General features: G+C 42.2%; 1 protein-coding gene across 12 annotated transcripts in view; it reads right to left on the bottom strand.

Annotated features, from left to right (window-relative positions):
- Positions 1 to 14,686, bottom strand: part of PTPN13 (protein tyrosine phosphatase non-receptor type 13) — a 217,638-nt gene that overhangs the window by 83,013 nt on the left and 119,939 nt on the right. For all 12 annotated transcript variants that reach the window (XR_005064231.1, XM_037030662.1, XM_037030673.1 and 9 more), the window contains 3 exons: positions 3,932 to 4,154; positions 1,148 to 1,222; positions 854 to 1,028 (listed from right to left, as the gene is read on the bottom strand). Coding sequence is in view for 11 of the 12 variants with exons in the window: in XM_037030662.1 (XP_036886557.1) it covers positions 854 to 1,028; positions 1,148 to 1,222; positions 3,932 to 4,154 (473 nt within the window). In the remaining variant the exon portion in view is untranslated. The remainder of the gene's footprint in view (positions 1 to 853; positions 1,029 to 1,147; positions 1,223 to 3,931; positions 4,155 to 14,686) is intronic.

Here is a 14,686-nt window from a genome sequence, read left to right on the forward strand (position 1 = left end):
AGGACATCAGTAGGCACTAATGGAATATTTATTAAATGACTGTATAAAATGAACCATTAGTTTTTAAGAAAAGACTTCAATAAAAAATTGAAAGAAATATTTCTCTTATGACAAAGAAGACATTATCCTGATCTTATAGGGTTTCAGGATGATTTGATCCTTCGATTATAATTGATGGTACTTTCTCCTCTAGCTTTCTAAGTTAAATTTTGTGGTAAACAGGAATTTGAAGTGTTAAAGAGTAATTTATAAAAAAAATAATTTAAAGAGATTTAGTAAAGCCCATTTTTCCAAAAGGCTGCTTATTGATACAGACATTCCAGTCGACAGACAGGAGCAGCTTCTGCTGAAGCTGTGCATCAGACCACTGCAGACGTGCAAGCCACACAGTCCAGTGGATGTAATGCTGAAAAAATACATGAAATGACTAATTTTCGGTCATTAACCGGTAACATTTTTAAAAGACAGTATATATTTCATGGTATAGGCTGAAGAAATTGATGTGAAGATTCAGAACTAGGGTTCTGCTATACATTCAAATTCATATTAGCAAGAGTACATATGTAGGCAATTGACATATATATAATTTTCCCCAAACTATAACAATTAAAATCAATTTTTACATAGTCGAAGCCAAAAAAAGTCTGCATGGTCCAGTGCAGACGAGGCAAAAAGACACCACCCCTAAAACAGTGCACTAGGTACAAGAAGGAAGTGAGTTCCTAACGGCTACTTCTCCATCCTGAATGTTCATGTAGCTACTATTTTTCAAAACAAGGTTGGACATAACAGGTAGAGGAAGTCAACTCATCAAGTTTTCATATTGTACGCCGAATTTAAAACATCTTGATACCTTTGATTGTAGCTAAAGCAAACAAATGATGTTCCACTAAGCCAATATGGGCCACGACCATGTCAAATACATCTTTACATATAGTTTTGATATCACAAGTCAGTTCCAGTCTCTGGCCACTCAGAAGCATTACGTTTACTTTTCTTCGGTTATCCTCATTCTTCCCTTTCTTGGTCTGCAATTGACAAAAAAATGAATGGCATATATTAAAGTTTATAAGAATCTCAGCTGTTGTTTAAAAATCATGACTGAAATTATTTTCTAAGAGTGGCACAAATCGATTTTATTACTTACAAGGATAGACTGTGGCAAATCCAAAGATATAAAAGGTTCAATCGTCATTTTCACAAACTCAGGGCCAAAGAAATTCTGCAAATCACATAAATAAAATTAAGTTTTTATTCTTTATGCTAGCTCTTTCCTTGAAAACAAATAATGTAATAAAAATAAACCACACATAAAGCACCTGATTAGAGCTAGGTCACCTGAAACACATGTAGAAACTTTCAATAAAGAACTTCAGAGGAAGTTACCAAGAACAGGAATGGAAGGTGCCTTACACCAAGTATGAATGGCTGTGTTTTCTACCAGTGACGCCAAATGTAAAGCTGCATTATATACTGTTTTACAAGTTTTTCATTTTCTGGACTCGAGATAGATTCAGACTCTCAAAACAAGAGTAGTCCTAATTGCTGAAGGAACATATACAGTTATCAAGCTCATGAAAAATGCGGTTTAATATTGCTAATGTGTGAAGTGACTGAACAGAATCTCACTGTTTTAGAAGAGTGATATTTGACCTGTCCTAAAACAAATCAAATCATAATTAAAAAACAAAACATACAAATTCATCTGTAATTATGTTCTGGGAACCAAGCAACACTGTGTTCTTTTGTTCTGAACAGTGACAACTAGGGATGGTGTAAGTATGACAGTCTCTGGCTCCCACTGTTGCCTCAAGTAAGAAAAACAGTATCTCAGGGGCTGGGAGGCATCTGAGGGGGAGAAAGTGAGATCTACACCCTGCACTTAGTGCTTCTCAATCTACTCTCTCCCTCGACACCCTGTATATCCAGGGATTTCTGCAAAGAAGGAAGAACTGGTTGAGGAGACAACTTAAAATAAGATAGACTCTAGGTAGGAGCAAGATCAGAATGAGTTGAAAAATTCTGTCCAAATGGGCAAAACTAGAAGGAATTCAGGGCTGATCTTCAGGCCAAAGGCAGCTGGTGTGCGGGTTTGAACTAATGGAAGTTACTGAAGTTTTATTTTTATTAGTTTGCTCTTTGCATTTGGCTATACAGTTCACTTGGCTACTTGGTGTAGGAATTCTAGCCAATTAACAGTGTGGAACATGTGAAACCATTTAAAGTAAAAGTTTACCAAAAAAAATGATTTAAGTAAAAGTTTAACATTATGAGTTTGTTAATAATCAACAAAAAAGAACAGAGATAGAGTAGAAAAAATGAGAATGGTCTGCTATGGGAAACCTAGAATTGAATGTACATCAACTAAAGCGACAGTGTATGAATAAATTAAAATGTGTCTGCACCAAGAGTAACATAGAAAAAATTAAAAAATTCATGTTTTGGGAAAGAACATTAATTCAGTTATGAAATGGTTCTTCCAAATACAGCCTCCTCTTCATCTCCCAAAACCCACCCTTCCTGCTCTTTTCAGAAGACAACAATGACAACAAAAACACATCACTGTGTGATCTTTTAAAGGCCAATGGTTTAAATTCTCTACTAAATTTGGGACATAAAGCATGTCTCTGACAATGTGTTTTGAAAATAGCCAGATACTGGCTCCTTGTAAGACAGCACAAGTTTTTAGAGAGATAACATGTAGTAATTGGCATACTGTAAAGGTACGGATGACCATTTATGAATCTCCAATGAGCCAAAGTTTTACATTAATTCTATGATTTAGGAAAACAATGTGTATTTATGCTTTCTGTGTGCCTTTAATTATTGGAAGTCCATGCTATTTAGTATAATATCCTGCCTATTGCTTAATTCTGACAATAGATTGATGAAGCCTTATTGAGTATCTGTCAACTTAACACAAATTCAGTTGTTTTATTAGAATTTAATAACTTAAAAACTGGACAATGTCTTATAAATTACAACCCAATTCCACATTTTAAAACTTAGCAGAACTGAGGCACAAACATATTTATAAGTTTACATAGTCATAAAATAGCAATAAAAGTAATACAGAATAAAGTAATATAATTTCTTAGCACAAAACAAAACAGAAAAAAATCATTCTGGATTTTATCACTTTTACTAGTATTTATTTTGCTTTTTAAGAACTGCTTGTAAAGGAGCAATACTAATGAGATTGCCTCATCTACCAAATTGGTGGCAATAAAAAAAATAATAATATCTAGAGTAGGTAGGAGTATAGTGAAACAGGCATGATCATAAAAGCATAAATTGGTACAAACTTTTTGAAGAGCAATTTGACAATATGTCAAAGTCTGCTTGACTTTGAAAAAGTTTGCCCATTTGAGCTTACGTTTAGAACAAAAATAAACCAACTAATCACATTAAAAAGTCCCCCACATTTAATGTAAGATATAAGATATACATTGGTTTTTTTCCTTGTGTTTGGGTATTGCAAGGTGAGGATATAATGCTTGGAGCTAATTCACTTTATGGTTATAAAGTGAATTAATTATGAGAATGACACAGCAGAAAGATGAATGTCCTTGATAACATTCTTGAGCTTCTGAATCAGCCATGAACATCTATCTCTGATCTTTTTGGTTTGCTATCATTAAAAATCCCCACAAAACTGAATAAAGACAGTTGACTTTAAGGGTCACACATATACTTTTAAAATGTACAGTTAAGTTACTCTAAACCCATCTAATGTTACTTTAAAAATGAAATAATATAGATAAATATTTATTTTAATATCACCCAACAAGTTTTTAACTTATAAAACTAACATGTGATTTCAATTTTATGCGTAGGCAAATTTAGGATACCTATAGAATATTTTAAAGTTTCTTGCAAAATACTCCCCATGAGACCAAGTTCAGATGCAGTAATCTGAGAATCAACTCACCCTCAGTTTTCTTTGAGTCATGGCTGTTTCTAGGGCCATTTCTCTTAAAGGATCCCTGGTGATATCAAGCATAGAAGCTTTGATTGTGTCTCCTGGATACAGGCTCAACCGAGACTGTCTAAGGGCCATTCTAGCCTGCAGCTGCGCCATTTCTTCTTCTTGCCGTCTTAACATCATCTCTTGATTAATTAAGTTGCCTTCAAGGGGTGTTTCATATTGCCTACTATAGAGAAGAGAGAAGAATAGTTAGGGTTGGGAAGAAAACGTTTATTTTAAGTCTAATCAAGGAATAAAAATCCATGTTTAATAAGGAATCAAGAATTTAACAAAATTTATTTTTGTCACCTCAGAAGAACGCTTGCAGTAACATTTCAGTTCTACTTTTAATCACTGATATAATATGCTGTTCCATTTTTAGTGGGTAGACCTATTTCCTCCACCTCTTCTCTGAACATTCAGTATCCTTTGAGAACTACTTCCCTGCAGTTCTCTCAGACGAGGGATGTTTTATTCCTTATTCCTGAACTACTGGGCCTGGAGATGGGATTGAGATTCCCCTTAATGCTTATGGTATTTTGCCATGTGTATGTAATGTGTACCCATATTTGGAGCCCAAACTTTCAGAAAAAAATTTTCATTTAAATTTTTTAATTCAATTTTTATTTATATTCAGATACTTGGTTTTTGTATTTTAAAGGGATTTTGGCATTTATTTTTGAACATATTATAGTACAAGAAATTTTATGTAATGAATAATTAGAAAACACAAGAACAGATACAAGGTATTTCAGGTACTACCCATGTATAATATGCATCCCTCAATTTGCCTTATTTTTCCCTCAAAAATTTGGGCAAAAAAGTGCACATTATATACTGCAAAATATGGTATTTCAGCTTTCATGACTGTCAACCCTTCTCCAACAGCCCCATCTTCTCCAAAGTACATGCTATTAATCATACCATCCACTGCTCTACTTTGCTCTAGCCCTTTATTGTCCTATTGGTCGACTCCTCACTTATTCACTAATGATTTAAATGCCTGGCTCAGTCTTGCTCTTCACCTCTACTTCTGCCATCACTCACGGTGCTGCATACAAGGACTGAGGAGTCCTCCAACACTCTGGTCTCCTCCACTGCAGCCAACAACCTACTCCCGTGGTCGTGCTGGGTATTAACAATAACCACACCACCTCTAACAATTCCTACTTCTATCCTCCAATACCCTCTCTACATAATCTCCTTATTTTTTCTAGTTCACTTCCTCTAATAGTTTTCTTCAAATAATTCACTGACTTTATCAGGAATTGTAATCCACTGACTCCACCACTCTTTCTGGCTATTACCCCTCTCTTGCCCTTGTATTACTTGAAATCCAAGGCCCATCATTAAAATCACACTTTTGCATAAACCTGAACTTTGGTAAAACTGAAGAACCATGCTGACTGATTTCACTCGGCTCTCAGCACTGCCTGGTGACTCATTTTCTTATGAAGAACTATTTTATATTGTCTTCTTTTCCTTTTCTTTTTTTTTCCTTTCAAAGCTCCAATACTATCTCCCTCTTCCTCTCTCAACTAATGGCTTTTCCCTCAATTTTCTTGCTGAAAAAGAAAGCAATCAGGAAATAACTTCCTCATCCTCATACCATCAAACTTGCTAAATCTACATCCGTATGTTCTGCCTTCTCTTTACAATGGATGGATGTTCTGTACCCTTACGGTATGTAGGCCTAAAACCTCTACCGTGCATGGGATTCCACCCCTTCCCCTACTCAAAGACTTTGCTCCTGCAATTATCCTCTCACATGCATCAACAGTCTGGTACACTAGGTTATTCCCACTAGCATAAAAACAGCTATACTACGTCCTACTCAGAATAACGTCCTCTTCTAGACTCTATCCCATTTCCCTGCTGTTGCTTAAGAGTAATCTCTTCAAAATTGTCATTTAAATTTTATGACATTTCCTACCCTCTTGGACTATCCTGCTTCATTTCCTACCTTCTTGGACTCTGATCAATAGTTTTAGTTCCTATTGTTGGAACAAAACTGGTCAAAAAATAACTGACTTCTACATTATCAAGGCTAAAGGTAATTATCACCTTTTGTTTTACTTGATCTCTACACACCATATGACATAGTTGTTCAATCCTTCCTCTTCTCGAAACACTGCCTTCTGGAAACCATATTCTTTATTTTCCTTTTGCTTCACCAGTCCCTCCTTCTTCACGTCTTTTGCTGGCTCGACCTTCATTTCCAATCTCTTACTGTTAGACTACAATAGTGCGTAGACCTCCAGATTTTTCTAGTCTCCTTCTACACCCCATAATGGTATCTCATGTAGTCACATGGTCTGACTCACTTTATATGTTCCTAAAACTCCAGTCTCTCCCCTGATTTCTAGGACTATTCACTTGTCCAGTTGAGTGTTCAACTTGGATGTTAATATATATCTTTAGCCTAATACGTCTAAAACCAAATTCTTGATACTTTCCCCCCTTACATCCAGCCCTTTTCTCAATGATTCTCTGGTTGGTTAGCATTCAGCTTGGAGTCATTCTTGATTCCTCTTTCTTGCAAATTCCATATCCAATAGAGCAGCAAATCCTGAAGACACAACTTTAAAGATATCCTTATCCGACTCTTCTCAATCCTAACCACCTGTATAGTTGCCATCTCACACGAAATGCTGTGATTGCCTCCTGAGTGGTCTTTTACTCCAGTAAATCTGTTTTTCACAGAACAGACATACTAATGCCATTAAAATGTAAATTAGACCCTAGCTCTCTCTGCTTTCAACCATTATACTTACAATAACACCCAAAGTGCTCACTTCGGCTTCTGAGGTGCGACAGATAGGGGTCCTGGTTCCCATCCGTTCTGCCTTTCACTCTCTGCTGCAGCCACACTGCCCTTCTTGCTATTCCTCTAATCTGCATCACGCCCACACCTCAGGGCCTCTGCTCTTTCGGTTCCTTTTGTCGGGAACCCCCTTGCTCCTGATATCTGCATGGTTCACTCCATTACTCCAAAGGGTATTCTGTTCAAACATCACCTCCTGTGAGATACTTCCTCTGATCACCCTGCCAGAGTAAAACAGAACTTGGACATCATATCCTTGACTTCCTATCCCTTTAGCCTGTTTTATTTCTCTTCAAAGAAGCAACACTATCTAATAGTGTGTTACTTACTTGTTTTTCAATGGTTTATTGGCTATGTCTCAGCCCTAGAAAGATCCTTGGGAGACTTCGTTTTTTGTCTTATTCATGACTCTACCTATAAGTGCCCAGTACATGGCAGATGCTTAATAATCATTTATTAAGCACATGATTGAATATATAATTTTATTGCTCATTAATCTCATTTAATGGGAGTCAAGGATAATGAAAACTATTTGAATCTATACATTTTAATTCACACCTGTTATTTTTCATCAAATATGTTATCCTTCTTCAAATGGTTTTATAACAAAAATATATATAATAAAGGTTAAATTAAAAAAGGAAAGCAAGAAAATGCAAAAAATTTTATTTTATACCCGAGCTACAAAACAGGTAGCAAAAGACTGGTTATCCTTTTGTCTCCCCCAACACAGCATTTGTTTGAGAGACTGAAAAGTTTGAGGGATACACAAAACAAAAAGCTCAGAAAATCTGAATCATTTAGGAATGAATAAATTGGTTGTTCTGAGTCACAAAAAAAAGGTTACCTCATCAAGCAGATAGGCTCAGAAGCAGTGAGAACTGGACTATGTATAATAAACCGTACTTCAAAAGTTAACAGAAAAAAACTCAGTGATGATGCTCTTGGGCAGACAGCGTTGAGTATCCTTTCTGATCACTGAAAGACACTTTTGATAGCTCAGAATCCAAAAACTACTCATTCTGTGGCATCTGACTCATTATTTCCTGTTCATTTTCCCCTACCCTCTGTTTTACAAATCAATAGTGCTGCCTGGACTTGTTTTTCCACTTTATTCTAGCTAAAGGGAATGGAAATTTTTATAAAGAACCATGCAACATATTTAAATACAGCACTATTTATAGATCCCACAAATTATATGACCTAAAGAAGAAAACAAGATCTCCTGATATATACAAGCACATTAAGGATATTATCAGAAACTTCCGTACACATTCATAAAAAATTCTACACTTGAATAAGACAGTATTTTAGTTAATGTGTTTTTCTTAAAGAAATGGGTAGTTCCATTCTATAAGTAGAGTTTAGCATCTTACATTAAATATAACATATACACGGACCTAAAATCTACCTACTTCTTGAAATACTTTTCTTTCACCTATACCTTTTATCTAGGGCAGATATTATGAATACCACATTGGGTTTTTCCCCCTCTTAAAGTGTGAAATAAAAGATACTGAGTTGGCCAAAATGTCTGTATGGTTTTACCCATAAAATAAGACACATTTTTCATTTTCACCAGTAACTTTATTGATTTGGATATTTTGAGTATGTTGGCTATCTCCTGCTATTGGCTTCTAGTGGGTAAAGGCCAGGGGTGCTGCTTACCACCTTCCAATGCATAAGACAGCCCCACAGCAAAGACTTATTTGGCCAGAATGTCAACAGTACCAAGAAAGTTTGCAAACCACTTCTGACACATTTGATTAGTCAAAGCCTCTTCTCCATACATTACACAAATCTTCTGAGTTTTAGTTGCCTTTCTACATGTCTTAAAATAATAAAGCATAATACACTGAAAATAGTCTTCTTTCATCTTCAATATTAAAAAGGCTGCACAAAAACTCACCGATTTTGATGTTTTTTCTAATGCACACTGATATGACAGCTGTCACAATACGGTCTAACAAAACTGTTTCAAATGAAGTTAAAGACCACTAAACACTATTAGAGCCATAGATTGGAACAAATGCAAAGGACTTTTTGGCCAACCCAATAATTTATCACTAAAACATGATTTGCTCAGCTAAGATGGCCTTAATGTTGTTAGAGGAAATTGGCAGCTATTTTAAAACATAGCACGGCACCCAGGGAATGACTTGTTTTTCTCCTTTGTTTCTTGCTTGTCCCTGTGCACCAGAGATAACAGTTGCTAGAGATAACATTTCGCTTCTGTAAACTGCTTCTTGCTTTCCCACCAGAAGTAATGGTCTAAGTGACAGACCACCCCTCACCCTATATAAGCAATTGCTCCCCGCTGATTGGGGCCCAGAATTTGGAGACTGCCTCCTCTGGGTCCGCGCGTGTAAATAAAGGTTCCACTTTGCTTCCTCCAGTGTTCGGCCTGAGTTCTTCCCGTAACATTTTGGTTCTCTGACTGGGAAACAACTCACGGGAGCAGGCGTTTGCCTCTGGTGAGGTGGCCTCCAGAGCTCTGTGGAGCCCTGCGACAAAGAGGAAGCGCACACCTTGGTTATTTCAGGTCCTCACCCATCCTGGACTCCGCAGTTAGCTGCTGGCGAGACCCACTCTCTACCTGGGCTGGAGAGGGAGTGAACTGGTCCAGCTTGGGGAGCTGTGCAGTTTTGGGATTGGTAAGTGCCCCGGGGACTAGGACCCGAGACCAAACCCACCCCTTGTGGTGGACGGAGAGACTGATCACCTCTCAGGCAGGCAATTAGTGTAAGTCCTTTAAAGGCCAATTGGCCACTTGGTAGGGGAAACATATCCCCACTTGGTTAGGGCAGTCCTACTGGGGCGGGACTGTATAAACTCTCGGATGTTTGTCGGAGGTTTGTCTCTGTGTTTGTGTGAGTGACTGAGTAGTGGCTCCACGGGTGAAAACCTACAGAGTCTGAGTGGGCCCCAACCTGCGGCTCCTCGGTCTGTCATATGGCATAACGGCTGGGAGTTTAACCTAGATTCTACGCGGGCAGCCTTAGCTAAGACAGACCCCAGTCCCTTTCGAGAGGAGAGGCCAGGTGGGCAAAACTAAAAACCCCATCCCTTTGTTTGTCTGCACTGTTGTGGGAGGAACATCATGGGAGCAGGACCCTCAACAGTACTAGACTGCATGTTGCAGAACTCTGATCGGCTTCTGGGCCAGGACCCAAACATGACTTGAGATCAATTAGAAACTTTCTGTACATCAGAGTAGCCAACACTTGGGGTAAGCTGGCCCCCTGAGGGAACCCTGAACTTAAGGATAATTCAGGTAGTACATCTAAAAGTCACAGACAAGCCAGGACACCCAGATCAGTATACTTACATAGACAGATGGCAGGCATTAGCATAGGACATGCTGTCATGGCTCTGGCAGTGTGCAGGTCAGAAGCCTAAGACGGCAGGAAGGGCTAGCGGTAGGCGAAGAGTGGTGCAATCCAGTGTTTTAGTTGCTCAGTCAAGAGAAACACGCCACCCCCTCACTTTCAAAGGAGAGCCGGAGGAAGAGCTGTCTATCAGCCTACCTCCCCGACATGCTCCGGGAACTCTCCCGCAGGCCCCAGAGATTGACACTCCATCGCCCTCAGTCTTCCCTGTGCCAGTTCCAGCTGAGCCACCTGCCTCCCCGGTTATGACAAGGCTCCAACACTGACCTGCTGTCCAGATGCCCTTAAGGGAGACTCCCTGACCTGCTGCAGATCGGGCCAGATGGCACAGAACAGCCAGGGCGGACCATTGTCTATCACCAGCCCTTCACCACCTGCTAAACTGGAAGCACCATCCCCCCTCCTACTCAGAGAAGCCCCAGGCCCTGATAGACCTCATGGAGTCCATTATGCAGACCCACCACCCCACCTGGCATGACTGCTGCCAACTGCTCCTCACCCTGGTTAACAGAGGAGCGGGGACATATCTTCCAGGAAACCCACCGATACTTAGAGACTGTAGCACCAGTGGGCATCCTTGACCCAGTCCAATGGGCCAGGACGGCGGCTCCTGAGGCCCAGCCTGACTGGGAACACAATACAGAGGGAGGGAGGGCCGCCCTCCAACATTACCAGGATGTCCTCCTCCGAGGGATCCGAGCGGAGGCCTGGCGACTGACAAACATGTTGAAAGTAGCTGATGTCACCCGACGCCCTGATGAGTGCCCAGGGGATTTTTATGAGCACCTGTGTGAGGCTTAGTGGGTCTACACCCCATTCGATCCAGAAGGACCAGATAACCAGAGGATGGTCAACATGGCCTTCGTCTCCCAGTCAGCCTTAGTCATTGGAGGAAACTCCAGATGGGTTTGGAGTTTCTTGAAGGGTTTGGCGGCACGAATATAAGCCAGTTAACAGAGGTCGCTAACAAGGTCTACAGTAACAACAGGGAGGAGATGGCAGTGTGAGAGGCCCAGAAAAAGATGAGGGAGAGGGCATCTCTTCTGGCAGCTGCTCTTGGTAACTCCCTACCGAGCAAGACAGGGCTGATTAGAGGAGGAGGAAAACAGCCATCTGAGGAAAAAAATAGACCTGCACCCCAGAGCACAGACCCAGACCAGTGCACCCACTGCAAAGAGAAAGGGCACTGGAAAAGAGAGTGCCCCTATGATAAGAAAAGGAGACGGCCGACAGGCAGGCGATGGGGACCAGGTCACAGGCACCTACAGTCCTCAGCCTGGCTGGCTTGGACTCAGACTAGGAGGGACCGGGCTCACTGAGTCTAGGCCCCCATGAGCCCTTGGTCAAAGTGACAGTAGGGGGCCAAACACTCCCGTTTATGATAGACACCACGGCAGAACACTCGGTGGTGACTATGCCCATTGCACTGCTGTCGGGCTGTGAAACCTCTATAGTCGGAGCCACAGGACAGCCCAGTAGCCCCAAACAAATTCTTCCAGGCCTGAGTTGTTGAACTTGGGGGCCACCAGATAAAGCACGAGTTCCTGTACCTACCAGAATGCCCTGTACCGCTCCTAGGGCGGGACTTGCTCACAAAACTAGGAGCCTGGGTTATTTTCCATCCATTGGGAGAAGCCAAGCTACAGGTACCCCAAGGCACCCCAAGCCTCATTGCAGTCCTGGTCCCCCAGGAGGGAGAGTACAGGCTATATCAGGGGGCTGAAGGGGACTGGGAGGGAGAGGCAGAAGATAAAGAAGTCAACCTGCAAGAAAAATATCCCAAAGTATGGGCGGAAGATAACCTGCTGGGACTGGCAGAAAACCATCCGCCTATACTAATAGGTCTAAAACCAGGAGCCAGCCCGAGGCAGGTCTGCCGATACTCCATCTCCAGAGAAGCCAGGATAGGCACTGCAGAAGTCATCCGCAAGCATCTAGGAGAAGGCCTACTCGTACTGTGCTAGTCCCCATGGAATACCCCCCCCTTCTGCCAGTATGGAAGCCAGATGGGAGTGGGTATAGGCAGGTCCAGGACCCGAGGGTGGTGAACGAGACAACAATTGTGCTACACCCGGTGGTGCCAAATCCGTATACCCTCCTCAGTCAGCTCCCACCAGGAGCCACATGGTTCACCTGTCTGGACCTAAAGGATGCCTTTTTCTGCCTCCGGATTGCAGAGGCAAGTCAGCCACTCTTTGCCTTTGAATGGGAGGATCCACGCTCTGCATCAAAAACCCAGTTAACCTGGACCAGACTGCCCCAAGGCTTCAAAAACTCTCCTACTCTCTTCAGAGAGGTCCTGGCCAGGGACCTAAGGCCATTCACCGAGAGGGAGACTGACCTGGTGTTGCTATAGTATGTAAATGACCTCCTTTTAGCAGCACAGACCCGAGACCAGTACTGGGAGGTCACTTGCCGCCGGCTGCTCGAACTGCTGACTAGGACAGAGTACTGGGTGTCGTAGAAGAAGGTACAAATATGCCAGGCTCAGGTGAAATATCTAGGGTTTATCATCTCTCAGGGAAAGCAAGTCCTAGGCCAAGAGAGAAAGAAAGTAATCATAGCCCTACCAACTCCAAAGACTCGGAAGGAGCTCTGAGACTTCCTGGGGGCAGCTGGGTTCTGCCAAATCTGGATGCTGGGATATGCTGCCCTGGCTAAACCCTTATATCAGGTATTAAAGGGGCCAGACACGGTGTCTCTCTCTTGGGACACTGAGCAAGAGAAAGCTTTCCAGACCATAAAGGACCACCTCAGTTGAGCCCCAGCACTGGGGCTACCAGACCCCAGCCAACCCTTCAATCTATATATGCATGAAAAAGAGAAAGTAGCACTGGGCCTTCTCACCCAGCAAGTTGGGCCCTGGCAGCAGCCAGTAGCTTACTTATCCGAACAATGGACAATGTAGCAGCAGGCTGGCCACCCTGCCTCAGGGCCGTAGCAGCTGCAGTCAGCTTCCTGCAGGAGGGTGACAAGCTCACACTAGGACAGGAGATCAGTATCTATGTGACACACGCGGTGACCAGCCTCCTTACTGGACAGGGACATAAATAGCTCTCTAACCCAAGACTGACTCAGTATTAGGGCCTCCTTCATGAAAATCCCTGCATAAAAGTCAAAACTGTTTGGCAGATTAACCCAGCCACCTTTCTCCCGGCGGAGGTGGGAGAACCTGAGGCAGTTGGTACTGCCTCGAAGTGACGGAGGAGATCCATGCCAGCCGGCCTGACCTGCAAGACCAGCCCCTAACAAATCCAGAGCTGACATTCTATACCAATGGGAGCAGCTACCTGATAGAGGGGAAGTGAGTAGCAGGGTATGCTGTAGTAGACAACCAAAAAACAGTAGAGGCCAAGTCACTGCCAGCGGGGTGGTCAGCCCAGAGAGCGGAACTGTGGGCATTAATCAGAACCCTAGAACCAGCAGAAGGGAAAAGAGTCAATACATATACTGACTCAAGGTATGCTTTTGCCACTCTCCATATACATGGGGCAATCTATCGGGAGAGAGGACTACTGACAGCTGAAGGGAAAGAAATAAAAAATAAGGCTGAAATACTCCGACTATTAGAAGTAGTCTGGGCCCCTCAAGAAGTGGCTGTAGGACTTCCGGCCAAGATGGAGGTGTAGGTGGAAACACTGCCTCCTCACACAACCAAGTTTAAGGACAACAAAGTTTTAGTAACAAAAATGCAACCAAATCACAGAAAATTGAACTATACGTAAGTCCAACAACAATGAACCATTCAGCCAGACTAGTAAGAGGGGCAGAGCCAGTGGCTGGTGGAGTGGGTTTGGGTAGGAAAAATCAGCCAGACTGACCCAGGCACACAGGCGGCAGTTGGCAGATCCTAGGTGTGGGGTTGCAATGGGCAGACCCAATGAGGGCGTAAGGCAGCAGCCTGACTGCGGTCATGCATTTGTGTGCAGATAAACCAGGCGAAGGAGTGAGCAGTGAGACAGACCTCCCAGGCCCCAGCAGTGGAAAGCAGCAGAGGAGACCGCCATTGCTCTCCTTTGGTCCCGCCCCCACATACAGTGTCACAACCCAGCAACTAAGCTGCCCCGCCCTGGTGAATACCTAGGGCTCCGTACCTCATACCTAATGGGCACGAACAGACCAAAACATCATGGCTCAAGAAGAACTCAAAGCCCCAGAGCTAATAACTCTAAGCCACCAAGAAATAGCCAACCTATGAGATGCACAGTTCAAAACACTAGTAGTGATCAGAATGCTCAAAGAACTAGTTGATTATAGTCACAAATTAGACGAACAAATGAAGGCTAAAATAATTGAAATGAAGGGAAATGCACAGGAAACCAATAGTGATGGAAAGGAAACTGGGACTCAAATCAAGGGAGGGGACCAGAAGGAAGAAAAAAATGACCGAACAGAAAAGTATGAAGAAACAAGAATTCAAAAAAATGAGGAGAGGCTTAGGAATCTTCAGGACATCTTTAAACATTCCAACATCCAAATTATAGGGGTACCAGAGGGGGAAGAGGA

Source organism: Sturnira hondurensis, unplaced genomic scaffold (genome assembly GCF_014824575.4).
Source record: "Sturnira hondurensis isolate 20B ecotype Veracruz unplaced genomic scaffold, ASM1482457v3 Scaffold0001721, whole genome shotgun sequence".
In the NCBI taxonomy this organism is placed as follows: domain Eukaryota; kingdom Metazoa; phylum Chordata; class Mammalia; order Chiroptera; family Phyllostomidae; genus Sturnira; species Sturnira hondurensis.